General features: G+C 43.3%; 1 protein-coding gene across 1 annotated transcript in view; it reads right to left on the reverse strand.

The window, feature by feature from the left end:
- Positions 1-21,629, reverse strand: part of LOC138973755 (uncharacterized) — a 26,595-nt gene extending 4,966 nt beyond the window's left edge. The window contains exons 1-4 of the mRNA XM_070346473.1: positions 21,039-21,629; positions 6,701-7,105; positions 6,182-6,256; positions 2,960-3,226 (exon numbers count right to left, since the gene is read on the reverse strand). Coding sequence (XP_070202574.1) covers positions 2,960-3,226; positions 6,182-6,256; positions 6,701-7,105; positions 21,039-21,084 — 793 coding nt within the window. The 5' untranslated portion in view covers positions 21,085-21,629. The remainder of the gene's footprint in view (positions 1-2,959; positions 3,227-6,181; positions 6,257-6,700; positions 7,106-21,038) is intronic.
- Between the last annotated feature and the right edge of the window lie 784 nt (positions 21,630-22,413).

The raw sequence follows: 22,413 nt of genomic DNA on the forward strand, positions 1-22,413 counted from the left end.
GTTTTGACTTTTATGATGTTTGAGCGTTTTGCGACATTACGTGACACTGCATTCAAGATTTGGCTCCAAATGTACTTTTAAAGACTGATAATGCTTCTGCAGGGTCTGTTTACTAGAAATAAATCATTACCAGTTGTATGAAATGATATTAATGGCTTCTGTGGTCAGTTTTGTTGCACATGTGGCTTTTCTCAAAATTGGCGTTTTATGGCATATTATCAAACCGTACACATTTCCCAAATGCACAAACCATTCTTTTATTACACAAATGTGTTCATCAAAGACTAATGTATCACTTAAAACACCAAAAAAAATCAACTGAAAAGGTTTAGTTTGTCACAAATGTCCAAGCACCCCCCCAGCACCTTTTGGCAAAGCCTCATATATATCTATATAGATATATACGACTAGTGTCTGTCTGTCTGTCTGTGTGTCTGTATGTGTGTGTGTGTGTGTGTGCGGTTGTGCGCGATGCACGGCCAAAGTTCTCGATGGATCTGCTTCAAATTTGGTGGGCATATTCAGGTAGACCCGGGACAGGACACAACCTGGTCGATATTTCAACACGTGCTCTCAGCGCGCAGCGCTGAACCGATTTTGGTTCCACCTCAGCTACCCGGGCCCCCATACCGACACACCAAAGCCGCTACACCACATCACAACGCCAAAGTTCTCTGTGGATCTTTTTCAAATTTGGACACCGTATTCAGCTACACCCCGGACACAATATCATCGATGAGATATTTCAACACGTGCTCTCAGCGCGCAGCGCTGAACCGATTTTGGTTTTTGTGTTCATTTCACCATTATAAGTAACTCTTCCTTATCTTCTCCAGGTTTTCAGCGTTTACCTCCCTTCCTTCGTATGAGTGGGGCATCTTCGGATATTCCCGGCGTTCTGTTACTATTTTTAGAAGGTCACCGCAGTGTCCAGAACGTAAATTGGACCCGTAAATTATCCTCACTGCAAAAGTGCAAAGGTCGAATCAATTTATAACCACGCGAAAAATACACTGTCATCTATCTCTCTATAGATACGGCTTCTCTGTGTTTGTGTGTGTGTGTGTGTGTGTGTGTGTGTGTGTGTGTGTGTGTGTGTCTCTCTCTATGTGAGCAACACATGGGGATTGTTCAGTTCTGTTTGTGATGTGGTCTGGCGGCTTTTGTGTATTTGTATGTACTGGCCTTCCTTTGAAAAGCCATAACAGTTCAAAAGGGCTTACAGATAAGCTCTAAATTGCTCAATCCTGTTTGAGTGGAGTTCGCCTCCAAAGGTGATTAACACGGTTACATTCGTCGACAAGGATGGGACTCGATAATTATGGTCAGGAATGGCATTATGGCCACTGAATCATTTTCGTGCTGTTCCCATTCCACGAATCTGGGAGGGACCTAAGCTTGGCGGGTCCATTGTTCGGACCCGGCAAAGCCGGCGTACGGCTCTAAGTATTTCATCCCGGCGAAGCCGGCTACCCGGCGAAGCGGGTATTCCTCTAGTATATATATATACGACTTGTGTCTGTCTGTGTGTCTGTGTGTCTGTGTTTTGTTCCTCATGCGCGGCCAAAGTTCTCGATGGATCTGCTTCAAATTTGGTGGGCATATTCAGGTAGACCCAAAACACAACCTGGTCGATGAGATATTTCAACACGTGCTCTCAGAGAGCAGCGCCGAACCGATTTTGGTTTTATTGTGGATCCATTTGCAGTAACTCTTCCTTATCTCTCCAGTGTTTTCAGCGTTTACCTCCCTTCCTTCGCTACGCTATGAGAAGCAGCTTCGGATATTCCCGTTCCGTTACTATTTTTAGAAGGTCACCGTAGTGTCCAGAACGCTTTCCATGCAGCCGTAAATTGTCCTCACTGTAAAACTGCAAAGGTCGAATCAATTTTTAGCCACGCGAAAAATACACTGTCATCTATCTCTATATATTTATACATATAGATAGATATATATACGGCTTCTATGTGTGTGTGTGTGTGTGTGTGTGTGTGTGTGTGTGTGTGTGTGTGTGTGTGTGTGTGTGTGTGTGTGTGTGTACCCACGTTTCCACAGGTTTGGTTGCCTAAATCACCATAAGGCAATCATCCACACGTGGATGGCAACCTAAACTCTGGATGGCAACCTAATTGTGTGGATGGTCGCTTCATTTAACACCGTTAAATTGACTTTTTTGACGGAAAGAATGTCATAACAATGTTCAAAATGACATTCTTTCCGTCCTCTATAGGCGACGAAATAGGTCAAATTTTGTGCATTTTTTAGTGCAAAATTCTTCGATGCCGGAGCGAGTACTGCACCCAGTGCTGTTGTAGTGCAAGTGCACTAGAAAGGCACTACACCCAGTGCCGCCTCTTAGGTAACCATCCACACTTTAGGTACGTGTGTGTGTTTGTGTGCGTGTGTGGAAAACACCTGTGGATTCTAGAGTTCTGTTTGTGATGAGGTCTGGCTGCTTTTGCTGTGTCGGTATGTTCTGACCTTCCTCTAAGAAGCCATAACAGATTTAAAAGGGCTTAGAGATAAGCTCTAAATATCTCAAACCTATTTGAGTGGACTTCGCCTCCAAAGGTGATTGTGGAGTTACGGCACTCGGTTACATTCGACGTCGACAATGATGGAACACGACATGATATGATCAGGAATGGCAATATGGCCTCTGAATCATTTTCCTGCTGTTCCCATTCCACGAATCTGGGTAGGACCTAAGCTTGGCGGGTCCATGGTTCGGACCCGGCGAAGCCGGCGTACGGTGCGCCACTCAAGCCGGGTATTCGGCTCTACTTCTTCCCGGCGAAGCCGGCTACCCGGCGAAGCCGGCGAAGCGGGTATTCATCTAGTACTCCCACGCACACTCTCACGTACATGCATCGCTGGTAAGAGAGATGTAACCAATGCATTGCACTTCTCTAAAACGTATACATAATCAACCTGTGGCCATAATAAGCGGGACCCGTACCAACTTGCGCCTGCTCTTCAAGAGGCAGCGTTTCCCCAGGAGCCGGCAAGGAACTTCTAGAGGCAGGTCTGCTGAGGTAAGCTCCCCCACTGGCTGGACTGCTGCCTGGTCTCCTGGAACGTGTTCTCGTCCACCAGCAGAAACCCACAGCGCCTAGAACGGTTCCTATGGTGACCGCGCCAAGGCTTCCAAGAGCGGCGTAGAGCGTGAACCAGTCAATGTCAGTGTCACCATTGGCGCCTAACCCTGTGGTGTTTGTATTTTGGTCTGGAAAATAAATGGGTAGAAAATTGATTGATGGTTTGGCTGATTGGTTGGTTGGTAGGGTAAGTGATGGGTTGGTCGGTCGGTCGATTAAAATCAGTGCAGTTTATAGTATACACTTAATCTTATTTAAGAGAGTGGTTAATTATTAATTTAATGGATTTATTGGAGTGAGTGATTCTTTGGTCGATCCATCATTTTATCAATCCATCATTCAACCAAACAATCAATCAATCAATCGCATTGTGTAAGTCCAAGATCATTGGCGCGTGCGCATTGACCGCAATGAGAAGGATTGTTCAGCATGAATGACATTTCCTCGTCTTCGAAGTACAGGTACAGGCAACCGTACGTTCTTGTCTAGTCTGGCTGTATGGCAACTAGAAAACGCTTGCATCAGTTGCGATGGTACGCGTGATAACACAAGTTTAGTGCGTCCCGGGACCCCCTTCAAGATTTTCTAGTACGAGTGTTTTGGCTTCTAGTGCTTATAAGATGCAGGCGTTGCACAGTTTGGGGAGCCCTGACTGAAGCAACCACTTTCGATGTCAGGAGTGCAGGCCTATCCTTTACCTGTGTCGTTGCCCAAGCCAACTGAACCGCTGGAGCCCCCATCAGAACTGATGGTATCGGAGGAGCCTATCGTCAAAAACAGCGCAAAAAAGAGATAAACACAATTACAAAGATCTCTGTTTGACTGAGCTATAAAATTGGGGAAAGCAAGGGTGGGTGGGTGATTGATAGCTAGCTGTTTATGTAAACAATCAGACACAATGAATTCCGATGGTCTGAGAGTCTGTACACATGATATACTGTTCAAAAAAAGAAACGCATAGCTTGTAATATTTGGTTAATTTAGTTATATGGCTACAAGGATATCCACCAAACTGCAGAAAATGTTTCTCTGGTCGTCGACCTTTCGTCCATTGCCACAAGTGAGCTCTGCACGTGACGCATGCGTTATCAGTGGCTACAATGTCAAAATTGCTCATTTGGCATGACCACTCGTCATGCTTCAGTGTAATCTCGTGAAACACGGGGAATATTGAGCTCTCACCATGTCTTCCAAAACCCATAAAAGCGGATTGTTCGCCACAAAGAAATCAGACGACAATTCAGCGACGAAAGATGGCCCGATTGAGCAGAGAAGACCGCCAAATTGCATTGGGTCGTTTACAAGCAGGCCAAAGTCAAAGTGCAATCGCCAGGCACTTCCACGTGTCCCAGAGCACCATCAGTAGACTGTGGGTCAGGTTTCAAGCCACTGGCTCCGTTGCTGACTTGCCACGAGCGGGAAGACCAAGGGCGACAACTGCTGCTCACGACCGCTTCATACGGCTCCGCCACCTCCGGAATCGTTTCCTGTCGGCCTCATCTTCTGTCCAGGCTCTCCCCGGGCCACACCGATTATCGGACCAGACCGTGCGGAACCGCCTGCATGAAGCTGGTTTGAGAGCTCGCAGACCTCACAGAGGAGCTGTCCTCACCCGCCGCCATCGCCAGAACCGAGTGCAGTGGGGCAACCAGCACCTTCGCTGGACCGTCCGGAATCACTGGAGACACGTGTGGTTCAGCGACGAGTCCTACTTCCTGCTCCAGCGACATGATGGTCGGAGGAAGGTCTACCGGAGAGTAAACGAACGTTACGCGCCCAACTGTGTGGATGAGGCACCCGTTCATGGTGGTGGAGGCGTCATGGTGTGGGGGGCGATCAATACCGCTGGAAGGAGCACCCTGGTGCACGTCCAAGGGCGCATAACTGCCCAGCGATACGTGGAGGAAATTCTGAGCCCACACGCCCTTCCTCTTCTGGCTGACCAGGATGCCATATTCCAGCAGGACAACGCTCGCCCGCACACAGCACGACTCACCACCCAGTTCCTCACCGACCACCATGTCCAGGTGCTTCCCTGGCCATCCATGTCGCCAGACATGAACCCGATAGAACACCTCTGGGATGAATTGGACAGACGTGTGCGCAGGCGAGAAGAAGCGCCGGCAAATCACCGCGATCTATTGCAGGCACTTCAGGAGGAGTGGGACACCATCCCACAGCAAGATATCCGGCATCTGATCCAGTCCATGCCCAGAAGGTGCCGGGCAGTTGTTGCTGCTCAAGGCAGTCACACCCCCTACTGACTTGACAGCCTCGGCACCCAATCGTATTGATTGACTGATTGATTTGAAGATGCAAATGAACTGTGTGTGCATTCAACTGTGTCCATAACAAATTTCAAACAAATAATCTAAATATTGGATTTTCTGTTAATTTTTTCGAAAAATAAAACAAATTTGGCAAGTAGCAACTATGCGTTTCTTTTTTTGAACAGTATAGATACCCTCCCAGTAGCTTCCCCTGTAGTTTCACTACCGAAATGCCAAACACTGAGATAGGTATTTTCCTTATGAGCGTGACGATTATGGGTCGGTAGAGATCCGGTGTCACAAACTGAAACCTCTGCCTGAACAATCCTTCTCATTCCGGTCAATGCGCATGCGCTAACATGGGGAGATTAATCAGGTCGTGAACAACCTAACCCTAACCCAACCCTAACCCTAATCCTAACCCTAATCCTAACCCTAACCCTAACCAATGGTTCGTTCGGCCAAAGGGTCGCATTTTTTAAGTCCAAGATTGGCGCATGCGCATTGACCACAATGAGAAGGATTGTTCAGCAGAGGTTTCAGTTCGTGACACCGGCATGACATTTCCTCGTCTTCGAAGTACAGGTACAGGCAACCGTACGTTCTTGTCTATTCTGGCAATATGGCAACTAGAAAACGCTTGCATCAGTAGCGATGGTACGCGTGATAACACAAATTTAGTGCGTCCCGACCCCCTTCAAGATTTGTTAGTACGAGTTTTTGGCTTCTAGTGCTTATAAGATGCAGGCGTTGCACAGTTTGGGGAGCCCTGACTGAAGCAACCACTTTCGATGTCAGGAGTGTATCATTTACCTGTGTCGTTGCCCAAGCCAACTGAACCGTAACCCGAGCCACCGGAGCCCCCATCAGAACTGGTATCGGAGGAGCCTATCGTCAAAAACAGCGCAAAAAAGAGATAAACACAATTACAAAAATCTCTGTTTGACTGAGCTATAAAATTAGGGAAAGTAAGGGTGGGTGGGTGATTGATAGCTAGCTGTTTATGTGAACAATCAGACACAAACACATGTATACGAAATAAAACTTACAAACACCCCCTCTCTCTCTCTCTCTCTCTCTCTCTCTCTCTCTCTCTCTCACTCTCTCACTTTTATTCTCTCTTTTTGTCTCTGTCTCTCACTCTCTGTGTCTCTCACCCTCTCTCTCTTTCTCTCTCTCTCTCTCGCATTCCTCTCTATTTCTCTCTCTCTCTCTTACTCTCTCTCTCTCTCACTCATTCCCTCACTCTCTCACTCTCTTTCTCTCTTTACTCCTCTCTATCTCTCTCTCGCTCTCTCTATCCCCCACCCACCACCCCAGACTTAGTCATACCTGGCAAAACAACTCGTCTGTCATGACAATTATCGTTGCTCCCAAACGACAAGAGCGGGGAAGCGAGATCGGCATCATAGCAGTCCAACGACCCCCTCCACCATCCGCTGTCTTCAGGACGCGCCACGAAGGTGTACTCCACCAAGAAAGAACTTCCACTTATCTCAATACACCCGCAACCCAGCGTCCCAGGCTTGAACGCTCCGGTGCAGGCTTTCGTGAGATCTTGAACGGTGCACCTGCGTTGATACGGGCCTGTTCTGTTGGGTGCCCTTTCAAAGCGAACCTCTCGGTTGGTGGGAGACACGGGGCAGAGAGCGGGGAATGTGTCCCTCTTCACTCGAAACTGATGGGTCACTTTGGTTCCGTTTTCCCATGGTGTGTTACCGCAGCTTAGATATCCATCTGAAGTAGTAATAATGATAATAATAAATGAGCATTTATATAGCGCAACATCATAACTTTACAATTATGCTCTTTGCGCTTGACACATTTAAAATTAAAACCCAGTTATACAAGCATTTACATCTACATTCATTGTCAACAACGCTTAATTAAAAGCATACACCATCAAACATACATTACAAAAAATTCTTCCACTAACTAAGTAATAAAAACATGAATAAACAAGAAATTCCTCCGAGGTAGGAAAAACACCCCCGTCAAAGGGAAATAACCTTCTCAGTTGATGGCAGTGACTGAGTGAGAATGGTTATTTCCCTTTGACCATTAAGATGTCCCTCTATAAGTCCTTGTATAATTTTAATCCACCAATAACTCCCTAACCGTGTGTTTGACTGGTCCCAATTTTTGTAAGGACCGTCTCAGGAATGTATAGAACTTGTTCACCAAGTTTGGTGACGATCGGTCCGTTCATTCTTGAGATCTATATGCGAACACAAACAAACAAACACATGGACCGAATCCTATACACACCCCTATACCGGGGGTGTAAGTTGGGAGTGAAAACAAGGAAATACCAGCTGAATACACTTAATCAAACAAAACATGTTATCAACAATACTGAAAACAGCCCTAGATGCTTATATACATTAGCCTAATATTGCTATTTCATATGTTACGTGGATTTCCATTGGTCAATTGGGCAAAACTGAGCTCAGTGCAAAAGTGATATCGACGACATTTCCGTCGATATCAGTTTTGATATCGACGACCTCTTTATTGCTTCCCCACTTCAAAAACAAAAACACCTAAATTTAAAAACAAACAAATATATATGAAAATGTAATGATCCCAGAATTTAGTTGAGCAAGTGACTAAAGACTTTTTGAAAGAAAAGACATTTGAAAATACTGAAAAGTACAAGAAAAGAGTGAACAAAAAGAAATAATAATCAGAGGGAAGGATATGGAACAGCCACAACTGAGACAAATACTTTTGTAATTTCTTTACAGTAAATACAACATGTCCAGAGAATTAGCAATATATCTAACACAAGAGGAATACCCGGCTTCGCCGGGGTGAATCGCGAGACAGAGACAGACAGCGTGGCGGTTCACCACAATCACCTTTGAAGGCGAAGTCCTGTCAAACGGGATTGAGAATTTTAGAGCTTATTTCTTAGCCCTATATTATCTGTTATGGCTTCTCAAATGCCAGAACATACAGACAGACAAAAGCCGCCAGACCCCATTACAAACAGAACTCTACAATCCACAGGTGTTGCCTCCACACACACACACACACACACACACACACATAGACACAGACACAGAAGCCGTATATATCTATCTATATATATAAATATATAGAGATAGATGACAGTGGATTTTTCGATAAATAGATTCGACCTTTGCACTTTTACAGTGAGGACAACTTACGGGTACATGCAAGGAAAGCCCACAACTTCTATATCTATATCTATAGATATATAGAGATAGATGACAGTGTATTTTTCGCGTGGCTATAAATTGATTCGACCTTTTCACTTTTACAGTAAGGACGACTTACGGGTACATGCAAGGAAAGCCCATAACTTCTAAGGCGAACAACTCTGCAGAGTCTGCTGTGAAGGGCGACGGTAGTCTCCCTGTCACACTCGACCCCCTTTGAATGAACTTGGTGGAATGGGAACAGCACGAAAATGATTCAGTGGCCTGAACATTTCATGTCGAGTCCCATCGCTGTCGACGACGCCATATGTAACCGAGTGCCAAAACACCACAATCACCTTTGCTTTGAAGGCGAAGTCCACTCGAACGGGATTGAGAATAACTGTTATGGCTTCTCGAAGGAAGGCCTGAACATACTGACACGTTAAAATTAATATTAAAAGTCCTACGGTTTTGAGCCATTAAGGACTTGAGTGTTTGTCCGCTTTCACATACTGACACACCAATGCCGCTAGACCACATCACAAACAGAACTCTACAATCCACAGGTGTTGCCCACACACACACACAAACACACACACACACAGAAGCCGTATATATATATATATGTATATCTATATCTATAAATATATAGAGATAGATGACAGTGTATTTTTCCGCGTGGCTATAAATTGATTCGACCTTTTCACTTTTACAGTAAGGACAACTTACGGGTACATGCAAGGAAAGCCCACAACTTCTAAGGGGAACAACTCAGTCTGCTGTGAAGGGCGACGGTAGTCTCCCTGTCACACTCGACCCCCTTTGAATGAACTTGGTGAAATGGGAACAGCACGAAAATGATTCAGTGGCCTGAACATTTCATGTCGAGTCCCATCGCTGTCGACGACGCCATATGTAACCGAGTGTCAAAACACCACAATCACCTTTGAAGGCGAAGTCCACTCAAACGGGATTGAGAATAACTGTTATGGCTTCTCGAAGGAATACCTGAACATACTGACATACCAAAGCCGCTAGACCACATCACAAACAGAACTCTACAATCCACAGGTGTTGCCCACACACACACACAAACACACACACACACAGAGAGAAGCCGTATATATATATGTACTAGAATGAATACCCGCTTCGCCGGGTAGACGGCTTCGCCGGGAAGAAGTACTTAGAGCCGTACGCCGAACTATGGACCCGCCAAGCTTAGGTCCCTCCCAGATTCGTGGAATGGGAACAGCACGAAAATGATTCAGTGGCCATAATGCCATTCCTGACCATATCGAGTCCCATCCTTGTCGACGAATGTAACCGTGTTAATCACCTTTGGAGGCGAACTCCACTCAAACAGGACTGAGCAAGTTATGGCTTCTCAAAGGAAGGCCAGTACATAAAATTACACAAAAGCCGCCAGACCACATCACAAACAGAACTGAAGAATGCACAGGTGTTGCTTACATAGAGACACACACACTCACACACACACACACACAAACACAGAGAAGCCGTATCTATAGAGAGATAGATGACAGTGTATTTTTCGCGTGGCTATAAATTGATTCGACCTTTGCACTTTCACAGTGAGGATAATTTACGGGTCCAATTTACGTTCTGTACACTGCGTTGACCTTCTAAAAATAGGTAACAGTAACAGAACGCCGGGAATATCCGAAGACGCTCAGCGCAGTGGACAGCGCAGTGTAGTAACTTACAACTGAACGGGAAAGCCACACGAAGGAAGGGAGATAAACGCCAAACACTGGAGAAGATAAGGAAGAGTTACTTATAATGGTGAAATGAACACAAAAACGAAAATGAGTTCAGCGCTGCGCGCTGAGAGCACGTGTTGAAATATTTCATCGATGATATTGTGTCCGGGGTGTAGCTGAATACGGTGTCCAAATTTGAAAAAGATCCACCGAGAACTTTGGCGTTGTGATGTGGTGTAGCGGCTATGGTGTGTCGGTATGGGGGCCCGGGTAAGCTGAGGTGGAACCAAAATAGCTGAGGTGGAACCAAAATCGGTTCCGCGCTGCGCGCTGAGAGCACGTGTTGAAATATCGACCAGGTTGTGTCGTGTCCCGGGTCTACTTGAATATGCCCACCAAATTTGAAGCAGATCCATCGAGAACTTTGGCCGTGCATCGCGCACAGACACACAGACACACAGACAGATACACAGACAGACACACAGACACTAGTCGTATATATATATAGATGTCACACGCATTCCTTCTTTGCCACTACTAAAGCAAACGTGTGCAAGATTGTTACTCCGTCACGGCGGAAGGCTGACCGTGCACCCAAAAGCGGACTCTACCAAATGGGTATTTTTTGAAAGCTTGGGGCCTGCCGACCATAAAAATCGATGTTAACAAGAAATATTCAAGGGCGCACTTTCTCTTCTCAGTCAAAATTCAACTATACCCTGAAGAGTGATGCACGAGCATTTCAGACGCTTGCCTCTGAAAAAAGAAGTTCTCAGCCAAATTACGAACTCAAACTGGTACGTTTTACATATAAATATGTTAGTTGGTATCTTTTGATTATCACAAAACAATTTGCGACTGCTTTGGCCGAGGATGCTGGTGACAGTATCATTATTATGAACCCTACCCTAAATCCAGGAAAGACGTCGTCCAAAATGTAGGTAAGTTTTGATTAAAAATAAATTCACACAAGACTGGTATTGTTGTTTGGCTTCAGTGGATATATTTTCGTCAAGTATGATGTCTTTACATAATATCTGTATAATATGAATGGATTTGAACCATATACTATGTCATTATGACCTTCCAATCTTCCTAACCCCCAGCCCAGTAAAGCGTGCGAGACGTTTCCTGAAAAAAATGTCGCTTTGTGGTGCGAGTTCAGTGTGACATGATTAGTTTCCAGAACCCCATTTCTGACTTTCAAAGTTTATCTACATGCATTTAGCAATGCACGAGCAAAATATGACAACTTAATGGTGCCTTTTGGTTTAATGCTATGGTAAAATTGCTAGTGATAGTGTTTACAGCTTGAAACAAAACATAACAGATGGGAATAGTCTTCCTCAATCTGGTTCAGAGCATAATGTATTTCTATTTTCAGAGGTAGCATTATTTCTGATAAGAGCTAGAGCCAATATAATGATGCTGAATATTTGAAAAATGAACTTTGTGACTCATCTGAGTAGCAGAAGAGCCTTCGTGATCGTCAGCGTAAGGCTGGCTGGCAAGGCAATTCCTAGATGAACAACTTAACACTGCGTTCGATTATTTGCCCGTTTCTTAAGCTAGAGCTTTGAAATTTTACACGCGTCTAGGGCTACATGAACGCTTTACAATACATACAATATAGTTGACTCTCGCGTTATTTAAAGGTCACAACAAGGTCATTACCAGGCAAAAACGAGGGAAAACCGACGGAAAGTACCATTTTCTGCAACTGTTTGCAAGAAAAAGATTTCAAATTCAATTGTTTCCTGGGATTAACGCATCTCTAGACATGACAATCATCCGATTATCAGACATCAATTGTGGAGGTCACGACAAGGTCATTACCGGGTAAAAACGAGGGAAACCCGAGGGAAAATACCATTTTCTGCAACTTGTGTGTAAGTAAAAGCTTTCAAACTCCATCTTCTTCTGGTATTGGCGCATCTCTAGGCATGACAATCATCTGATTAACAGTCCTCAATTTTCAAGGTCACAACAAGGTCATTACCAGATAGAACCGAGAGAAAACCGAGGGAAAATACCATTTTCTATAACTTTTTTGTAAGTAAGAGCTTATAAACTCCATCTTCTTCTGGGATTAGCGCTGATTTCAATGACCCTGAAGTCCGAGGAAAGTTTTCTTGACCCATGCCTACTTTGAAGGTCATGACAAGGTCAAATTTACACGTTTTCTATTTGGGAATATCTTTTACGGTCAAATAAAATACTTTCTGGACGTCAGCTATTTTCGAAGCTAAAGCTTAATTACAACTTTACACACGTCTTGGGATTTATGAGACATAACGCAAATATTGTTGACTCTCGTAATATTTAAAGGTCACACAACAAGGTCATCACCTGGTAAAACCGAAGAAAAACCGAGGGAAAGTACCATTTTCTGCAACTGTTTGTAAGAATGAACTTTCAAATTCAATTGTTTCCTGGGATTAGCGCATCTCTAGACATGACAATCATCTGATTAACAGTCATGAATTGTGGAGGTCACGACAAGGTCATTACCGGGGAAAACCGAGGGAAAATACCATTTTCTGCAACTAGTGTCAAACTCCATCTTCTTCTGGTATTGGCGCATCTCTAGACATGACAATCATCTGATTAACAGTCCTCAATTTTCAAGGTCACAACAAGGTCATTACCAGATAAAACCGATGGAAAACCGAGGGAAAATACCATTTTCTGCAACTTTTTTGTAAGTAAGAGCTTATAAACTCCATCTTCTTCTAGGATTAGCGCTGATTTCAATGACCCTGAAGTCTTTGGAAAGTTTTCTTGACCCATGCAATGTTTGAAGGATGGGATTTTACACACGTCTAGGGCATTATAAGACATGAAACAAACATAATGATATTGTTGACTCTCGTAATATTTAAAGGTCACACAACAAGGTCATTACTGGGTAAAACGACGGAAAATATATCAACTTTATGACTCGTCTGAGTGCCAGGACAGCCGGTGTGATCCTCAGAGTCAGGCTTGCAGACCGCAAAGCTATCGGTAGATGAACACCTTAACATTGACTTTTTCTTCTCTCTCCCCTTCTCTTCTACCCCTATTACATCCAGCCCCGCCCACACCCCTAGAGCCCCTGTGGGCGAAGGAAGATGTCATGAATCTGCCTCAACAGCTTTAGCTTAGAAAATAGCCGAACACAAATAGAAAACGTGTAAACTTGACCTTGTCATGACCTTCAAACTAGGCATGGGCCAAGAAAACTTTCCTCGGACTTCAGGGTCATAGAAATCAGCGCGAATCCCAGAAGAAGATGGAGTTTATAAGCTCTTACTTAAAATTTTTTTTTATAGAAAATGGTATTTTTTCTCGGTTTTCTCTCGGTTCTATCTGGTAATGACCTTGTTGTGACCTTGAAAATTGAGGACTGTTAATCAGATGATTGTCATGCCTAGAGATGCGCCAATACCAGAAGAAGATGGAGTTTGAAATCTTTTACTTTCACACAAGTTGCAGAAAATGGTATTTTCCCTCGGTTTTCCCTCGTTTTTGCCTGGTAATGACCTTGTCGTGACCTCCACAATTGATGTCTGATAATCGGATGATTGTCATGTCTAGAGATGCGTTAATCCCCCAAAAATAATTGAATTTGAAAGCTTTTTCTAACAAACAGTTGCAGAAAATGGTACTTTCCGTCGGTTTTCCCTCGTTTTTGCCTGGTAATGACCTTGTTGTGACCTTTAAATAACGCGAGAGTCAACTATATTGTATGTATTGTAAAGCGTTCATGTAGCCCTAGACGCGTGTAAAATTTCAAAGCTCTAGCTTAAGAAACGGGCGAATAATCGAACGCAGTGTTAAGTTGTTCATCTAGGAATTGCCTTGAAGACAGCCTGCCTTACGCTGACGATCACGAAGGCTCTTCTGCTACTCAGATGAGTCACAAAGTTCATTTTTCAAATATTCAGCATCATTATATTGGCTCTAGCTCTTATCAGAAATAATGCTACCTCTGAAAATAGAAATACATTATGCTCTGAACCAGATTGAGGAAGACTATTCCCATCTGTTATGTTTTGTTTCAAGCTGTAAACACTATCACTAGGATGTTTTACCATAGCATTAAACCAAAAGGCACCATTAAGTTGTCATATTTTGCTCGTGCATTGCTAAATGTATGTAGATAAACTTCGAAAGTCAGAAATGGGGTTCTGGAAACTAATCATGTCACACTGAACTCGCACCACAAAGCGACATTTGTTCAGGAAACGTCTCGCACGCTTTACTGGGCTGGGGGTTAGGCAGATTGGAAGGTCATAGTGACATAGTATATGGTTCAAATCCATTCATATTTTACAGATATTATGTAAAGACATCATACTTGACGAAAATATATCCATTGAAGCCAAACAACAATACTAGTCTTGTGTGAATTTATTTTTAATCAAAACTTACCTACATTTTGGACGACGTCTTTCCTGGATTTAGGGTAGGGTTCATAATAATGATACTGTCACCAGCATCCTCGGCCAAAGCAGTCGCAAATTGTTTTGTGATAATCAAAAGATACCAACTAACACATTTATATGTAAAACGTACCAGTTTGAGTTCGTAATTTGGCTGAGAACTTCTTTTTTCAGAGGCAAGCGTCTGAAATGCTCGTGCATCACTCTTCAGGGTATAGTTGAATTTTGACTGAGAAGAGAAAGTGCGCCCTTGAATATTTCTTGTTAACATCGATTTTTATGGTCGGCAGGCCCCAAGCTTTCAAAAAATACCCATTTGGTAGAGTCCGCTTTTGGGTGCACGGTCAGCCCTCAGCCGTGACGGAGTATGTATGTTACACGCTTTGATGCCGAAATCAATTATTTTGATTATGCATTTATTTCTGAAAATTGTTACCTTTACATACATTCAGTCACTACTTTCAACACTTTTGTTTTCAATATTCATTTCAAGTGATCACGAACGTAGAAAAATGGGTATCAAAGCGTTGTTACATTTTGTTGTGCATTCTGAATAGTGTGCCAACAGGCCTTGGTCAGTCAACCACGTTGTATCTGTGTACTTCGTGTTTGACGGGAAAAAAATAACACCAACCCCGTTCTCCTGTATATAACTGAAAGCCACATTTTCTTCTTCATTCAATTTCGGTTTTCAAAAGCTTCGTCAACTTTCCACTTACACGACACGGTCCCTTTACCAAGCTTCAATGAAGAACCCTGAATACGAAAGCTCAAAACAAAACAATAGGTACTATTTTCACTATCGTCGTCTGCAACGAAAACCGAAAATGGTGAAACGCTTTGCTACGTACACAGAGGACGAAATTGCAAAGAAAAGATCGAACCTTACACCTGTGACGAGGAAAAGTTACATAGACAGTTCCGTGCGGATCTTACCACGTATCAACGTACATCCGATGCTCAGAACCTACAGATGGGTGACGCTTTTGCGATTGAGGCTTCGTCTTCAGCTCTAACACGCACGCAGACAGTCAGGCAGGTCTAATCTGCACCAGCGGTGATGGAAGGTTTGGATTTAGAAACACTCGAATGTTACTTCGACAAGATAAACGAACCAAAAGACGAAAGTGTGCCCCAAATTCGGAAAATATTCTTTCAAAGCTGCACTGTAAACAACATCAACATCACAGTGAGAAAGAGAACAATGCAAACACAACCAGTTCCCCTGTGGAACATTTCGGGTGGACTTTCCCACGACCTGACCTACAAAAATTCTCCGTGTTCGTTCGCGCTTTGCATTCAATCTGTGTTAGTGCGCACGTGTGTTTGTGTGTTTAGCTTTCGTTGGTTTGTGCTGTTTGGTTCAAAAAAAGTTTATTTTTTTCATTGAAAGATTCAGAAACGTTGGTTGATACTTTGTTAAATGCATTCAACCAGAAAAAGACACGAAACCAATTGGATCTATCTTCTGCGCGTATGCGTGTGTACAGTATGTGTGAAAAGGCAATTGTGTTGTCAGTCTGGTTTTGTGCCTGTTATTTCGTCCACAAAAACTCATTTATATCTTTCTATGCCTATGCTGTGAGACATAATCGCCATTACGAGCTAGTCGTGTGACAGAGAGTTTTCTTGCACACTCGACTGCTGCTGTTTCAGTCCGGCTAAAGCCGTCGTGAAACATCTACAGTCTCGTGTGCAAGAAAACTCTCTGTCACACGACTAGCTCGTAATAGCGGGTAATATCTATATCTATGAATATATAGAGATAGATGACAGTGTATTTTTTGCGTGGCTATAAATTGATTCGACCTTTTCACTTTTACAGTAAGGACACCTTACGAGTGCAATCATGACATTCTAAAAATAGTAACGTAGTAACGGGAATATGGATTGACGCCACACGAAGGAAGGGAGATAAACGCTGAAAACACTGGAGAAAATAAGGAAGAGTTACTGGGAATGGATCCAGAGAAAAACCAAAATCGGTTCAGCGCTGCGCGCTGAGAGCACGTGTTGAAATATCTCATCGATGAGGTTGTGTCCGGGGTCTCTCTGAATAAGCCCACCAAATTTGAAGCAGATCCATCGAGAACTTTGGCCGTGCATCGCGCACAGACACACAGACACACAGACACTAGTCGTATATATAAAGGACTAAGTGCCAAAAGGTGCGCACGAAAAGCGGACAAAGGGGCTAAAAAATAAAAGTTGACAAACACGACTGATATTGTGATTTTTGTTAAGACAACAGATGCTGGAACCCAATTACGAAAAGAAAAGATAAATTTACCCAAATGATTTTACAAATAACGATAATTTTGTTCGTTATATCATTCAAAACGGCACTGAGTCATAGCATTAAGGTTATCTCGCACGTTTTTAAAGCTAGGGCTTTGAAACTTGGCACACAACCAAAGTATAATGACCTCCAGGTATGGTGCACATCACATTAAACAACATTGAATTTCAAGGTCACAGCGAGGTTAAATTTCCTTTGCAAACTGGAAAATTGTCGTTGTCACGTCTTACATGTTTTAATACTAGATCAGTTAGACTTTACATACTTCACATACTTTCAGCATTTTTATAAAACCTCATTAAAAGTGACCTGCTGGTTAATCTTTGTCAAAGTTCAAGGTCACAGCGGGGTCACATCTGGTCCAAATGTGGAATATTTTCAATTTATTCAGCGCGTTTATAGCACGAGCTTTGAAAATACACACAGTTCTAGTGTATAATGTTCACACACGATTAAAGTCTGGTTGAAAAAGTCAAGGTCACAGCAGGGTCGCGTTGAGGTCAAACATATACATTTTTCAATGAGGTTTTCTCATATGTTTTTGAAGCTAGGGCCTTGAAACTTGGCACACTACGCAAGTTAAATTAAACCTCATGAAATTCCAAGGTCACAGTAAAGTTAAAGATCCTTTAAGGATATTTTCTAAAAAAAGGTGACCGCCTGGTTAATGTTTGTGAAATTTCAAGGTCACAGCAGTGCCATCTGGCTTAAACTTTGAAAAATTGTCAATTTCTTCAACTAGTTTTATAGTGTTTGAAGTCATTCACACATGATGAAAGTCTGGTTGATAAAATCAAACGTCAAGGTCGCAGCGGGGTCGCATTGAAGTCAGACACATACAATTGTCATTTTCACGAACGCCTTTTAAGCAACACCTTTGAAACTTCACACATTCCAAAGTTTTGATGTTGTTTGGTTATAATCAAAGTGTGGTCAATTTCCATGATTGAGAGCATTCAGAGGGGTCAAGTTGAGGTCACACAAAAAGTGATAATCTTTATAAGACTCACGTTTGCTGCTATTGCTCACTTGACATTGGTGAAAGTGCTTATTTTATAATTGTTGATCTTGATGTTTTGACTAATTAATATTACCAGGATCAACCATACCAGATTTCAAAGTCCAGAAGTTGTCAAACCTCAAACCTGTTGGAAGTTTCAAAGATTTAAGCATCAACAAATTTCTATTTGATTTGACCTTAAATAACAGATTTGACCTTAAATCTTAAAACAGATCAACCAGACTTTGGTTTTATATAAATTGAAGTTCAATACAATTTCCTTTTTTTTTTACCCACGCGAGACCCTGCTATGACCTTCACATTTCTCAAGGATCAACCTTGAATTCTCCATGTCGAACAATCATTAAGCAAAAGCGTTGTTTGAAGTTTGAAGGTTCTAGCTTCAAAAATCTCTGAAAAAATATGTTTCATCCGTTTTCTGAACCACATGTGACCCAGCCGTGACCTTGAAATCTGACAAGGGTCAACAAGACTTTTACCATGCATGGGGGCGATTAAACCCCAAATGTGTGTGAAGTTTCAAGGTTTCAACTTAAAAAACGTCTGAGAAAAATATACATTTTCCTTTTTGGACAATGTGTTGCACGCAAGACAACACGACAAACGCTCGTGTTATCATTCTTTTACTTTAAGGTCGACTTGCGTGCCCGCTCTTTCGCTAATCTCAATTAAAATTCATCTTGGAAGTTCGGTTTTATTACGCTTTTAATTAAGAAGATTAAACTAAGACAACAAATAGTTAGTTTTACCCATTAAACTCGATAAGGTAGTGACATTTTATGTTGAACGCAAGATGGTGTCGCACGCAAGATCTGAAAAGATGTTGACGACATAATTTCAACACTTGATAGCGCATTCGTGGTTCGTGATTTCTTCACAAATTTTGAACACAGAATGTGTCACGTGGTTCCGTAGATGAAGTAGATTTTTGTACATGTAAATTTTGTTTTTAAAAGAAAATAACCGTTAATTACCGAACATTTTGTCGCACGCAAGATATGACGAAATTTTCAAATCGTTTTCAAAAATGCTGTTCAAAAGTTCTGCAGTCTTTGCTGGATTACTTGAAAGACAGCAGTTTGATACACCGTTATCGCTTGACGTGTCGACATCAATTCCAGAGTTTTTGAAAAAGAAATTTAGTAAATATCTGCGATTGAAAAATGTATGCCGTGATGACGACACATCTTGCGTGCGACACCTTAAAATTCGGTTATCGAAAAAAAAAAATTCTCTCGAGATTTAGATTTGACGTTTGGTCTCGTCTGTAAAGCGATGTTTCAGGCATTCAATCAAACTAAATGCAATTCATTTGTGCTTCTTGTTATTTTTCTGTGGCATATTCAAAACACGAGGTATCACGCTGTCCTTTTTCAGATGGCCGGTTTTGGCGTTATTTTTGACTTTAAACAAAGATAACTTCAAAACCGTTCAAGTCAGACACACGAAATTATGTCCACTATCTCTTCGCATATTCATCCACACACACACCAATTTTCAGCAGACACACGTTTTTAGAAACATTTTTATTGTAAAACAAAGTCGTCTTCTGTTCTGTGAGCACCTTTTGGCACTTAGTCATATATATATAGATTGACTGACTGTGTGATGATATCTTCTGCTATTGGTCTGTTTCGACAGTTATATCAAAATCTCGACCTCCAGTCTCGATTTTAGTGCGGAGCCCTCAAGCAACCACTGTCGATGTCAGGAGTGTATCATTTACATGTGTCGTTGCTATTGGTCTGTTTCGACAGTGATATCAAAATCTCGACCTCCAGTCTCGATTTTGATATCACTGTCTCAACAGACCATAGCAGAAGATATCATCACACAGTCCGTCAATATTGGGTATACTGAACAGCATGTATAGACTGCAGGACACGCACACACACGCACGCACGCACGCGCGCACACACACATACGCACGCACACGCACACGAACGCACGCACGTACACATACACACACACACGCACGCACGCATGCACGCACGCACGCACGCACGCACGCACACACACACACACACACACACACACACACACACACACACACATAGCATGTAAAAGTTACACCTCCGTTCATCAATGGTATCTCGTCGAGACAGGCTCAATGAATATGAGGACGTCACTCGAGGCTCTGCCGAGACGTCATTCATTCACCCTGCCGAGACGTAATTCATTCACCCTGTCGAGGCGTCAAATCGTTCCAATGACTAATGTCTCGACATGTATTTCTCTCTCTCTCGACTGTACACAGAGATAAGAACAGCCTCGCTTTCACCTAGATCCTGCCTAAAAACAATGTTCAGACCTCATGTTCAGACTCGGCGTAATAATACCGAAAGGACTACTTTTTAGCGGTCAAGTTCAGTCGTCCGCATACTCGAAAGTGAAAAAAAGATGAAACGTTTTGCTACAGTATCGGAGGATGAACTGTCGAAGAAGAAAAAGAATCTCGTGCCAACCACTACGCAGAAGACCATCCGAGTTGTCCAGAAGAAGTTCTGAAACACGTCACGTTCCAAATCAAAAGACGACATTCTATTCTCTTACGTCACTATTCTTGGTTTACGGTACCATTCCGCGGCTTTGCTACGAGTATGCCATAGTCTTGGTTGGCCGAGACCTTGAGGTGGAATGCTAGTGATTAGGTTTGTTGATTTTGCTCGGAGAAGTGGTCCGTGTTCAAGCAAGTTTCTTTCTTTAACAAAAACCCTAAGACCAGTGAATGTCGAGATATATATGTTAATTGGATCTGTGATCCAAACATGCCTTTTGGTCAATCTCGATGGCAGTTTATTCCACTCGCCCTACGGGCTTGTGGAATAAACTTCCATCTCGATTGACCAAAAGCCATGTTTGGATCACAGATCCAATTAACGTATAATCTTTCTTGTGTCGTTTTTTTCTGCTGGATTTTGGAACTTCAGCAGTAGATCAGACTTTGGATTTTGGCCTCAAGGAAGTTGAGATCGCTTACACCTGAGTCGCTGATTGAGCAGAGCTTAGTACGGGACTATAATGTAGTGTACCTTGCAAGAGAGGGCCTCGAGCAGGACACGACGCGCTTGTCGTCATCTCTGTACGGCTGTACACCCAGGGTCCCGCGGCGTTGTCTTGCAGCACACGATACAGGTAGTCTGAAACAGTCAGGTAACGTGTGACACTGAGTCACCAGGCGTTGCCTTGCAGCACACGATACAGGTAGTCTGAAACAGTCAGGTAACGTGTGACACTGACTCACCAGGCGTTGCCTTGCAGCACACAATACAGGTAGTCTGAAACAGTCAGGTAACGTGTGACACTGAGTCACCAGGCGTTGCCTTGCAGCACACGATACAGGTAGTCTGAAACAGTCAGGTAACGTGTGACACTGACTCACCAGGCGTTGCCTTGCAGCACACAATACAGGTAGTCTGAAACAGTCAGGTAACGTGTGACACTGACTCACCAGGCGTTGCCTTGCAGCACACAATACAGGTAGTCTGAAACAGTCAGGTAACGTGTGACACTGAGTCACCAGGCGTTGCCTTGCAGGACACGATACAGACCTGTAGTCTGAGACAGTCAGGTAACGTGTGACACTGAGTCACCAGGGCGTTGTCTTGCATCACACGATACAGGTCGTCTGAAACAGTCAGGTAACGTGTGACACTGAGTCACCAGGCGTTGCCATGCAGCACACGATACAGGTAGTTTGAAACAGTCAGGTAACGTGTGACACTGAGTCACCAGGCGTTGCCTTGCATCACACGATACAGGTACAGGGCCGGACCAAATGAGTTGTAAGGGGGGGGGGGGGGGGGGGTTCCTCCTTTTTTGGGGGGGGGCAAATCAGCGAATTTATTTAAAAACAAACAAAAAAAACCTCACTCAAAGCAAGGTACATGCTTTTTCCAGGGGTGGGGTTCCGGAACCCCTGGAACCCCCCCCCCCCCCCCCCCGGGTCCGGCCCTGAGGTAGTCTGAAACAGCCAGTTAAGGTGTGGCACAGAGCAACCAGTCGTAATGCTTGTTTCCGATTCGTGTGTGTGTGTGTGTGTGTGTGTGTGTGAACTCAGAACTCAGAACTCATTTAATTGTCATAAAAACACAGTAAAGGGTTTATCAGACACGAAGTGGATATTTGTAAAGACAAGACAAGAAGAAATATCGTCCATGGAGCAGTGATTACAACATTGTTATGTATCTGTAGTTATGTCATTATTGCGTATAATCATGCAGTTGTATACAAATTCAGCAAGTTGTTGCTGTATCGGTACGTCTTGCATCGTCATCAGCTGACTCGGATTTCGAGCATTAACACGTGCATGTTCCATAAGCTGCAAGCGTAGATCATGAAATCTTGTACAACTATCCAGGAAATGGAGCTCGTCTTCAATTACGCCACACACGGTGCACTTTCTAT

The sequence above is a fragment of the Littorina saxatilis genome, linkage group LG8 (genome assembly GCF_037325665.1).
Source record: "Littorina saxatilis isolate snail1 linkage group LG8, US_GU_Lsax_2.0, whole genome shotgun sequence".
NCBI lineage: Eukaryota > Metazoa > Mollusca > Gastropoda > Littorinimorpha > Littorinidae > Littorina > Littorina saxatilis.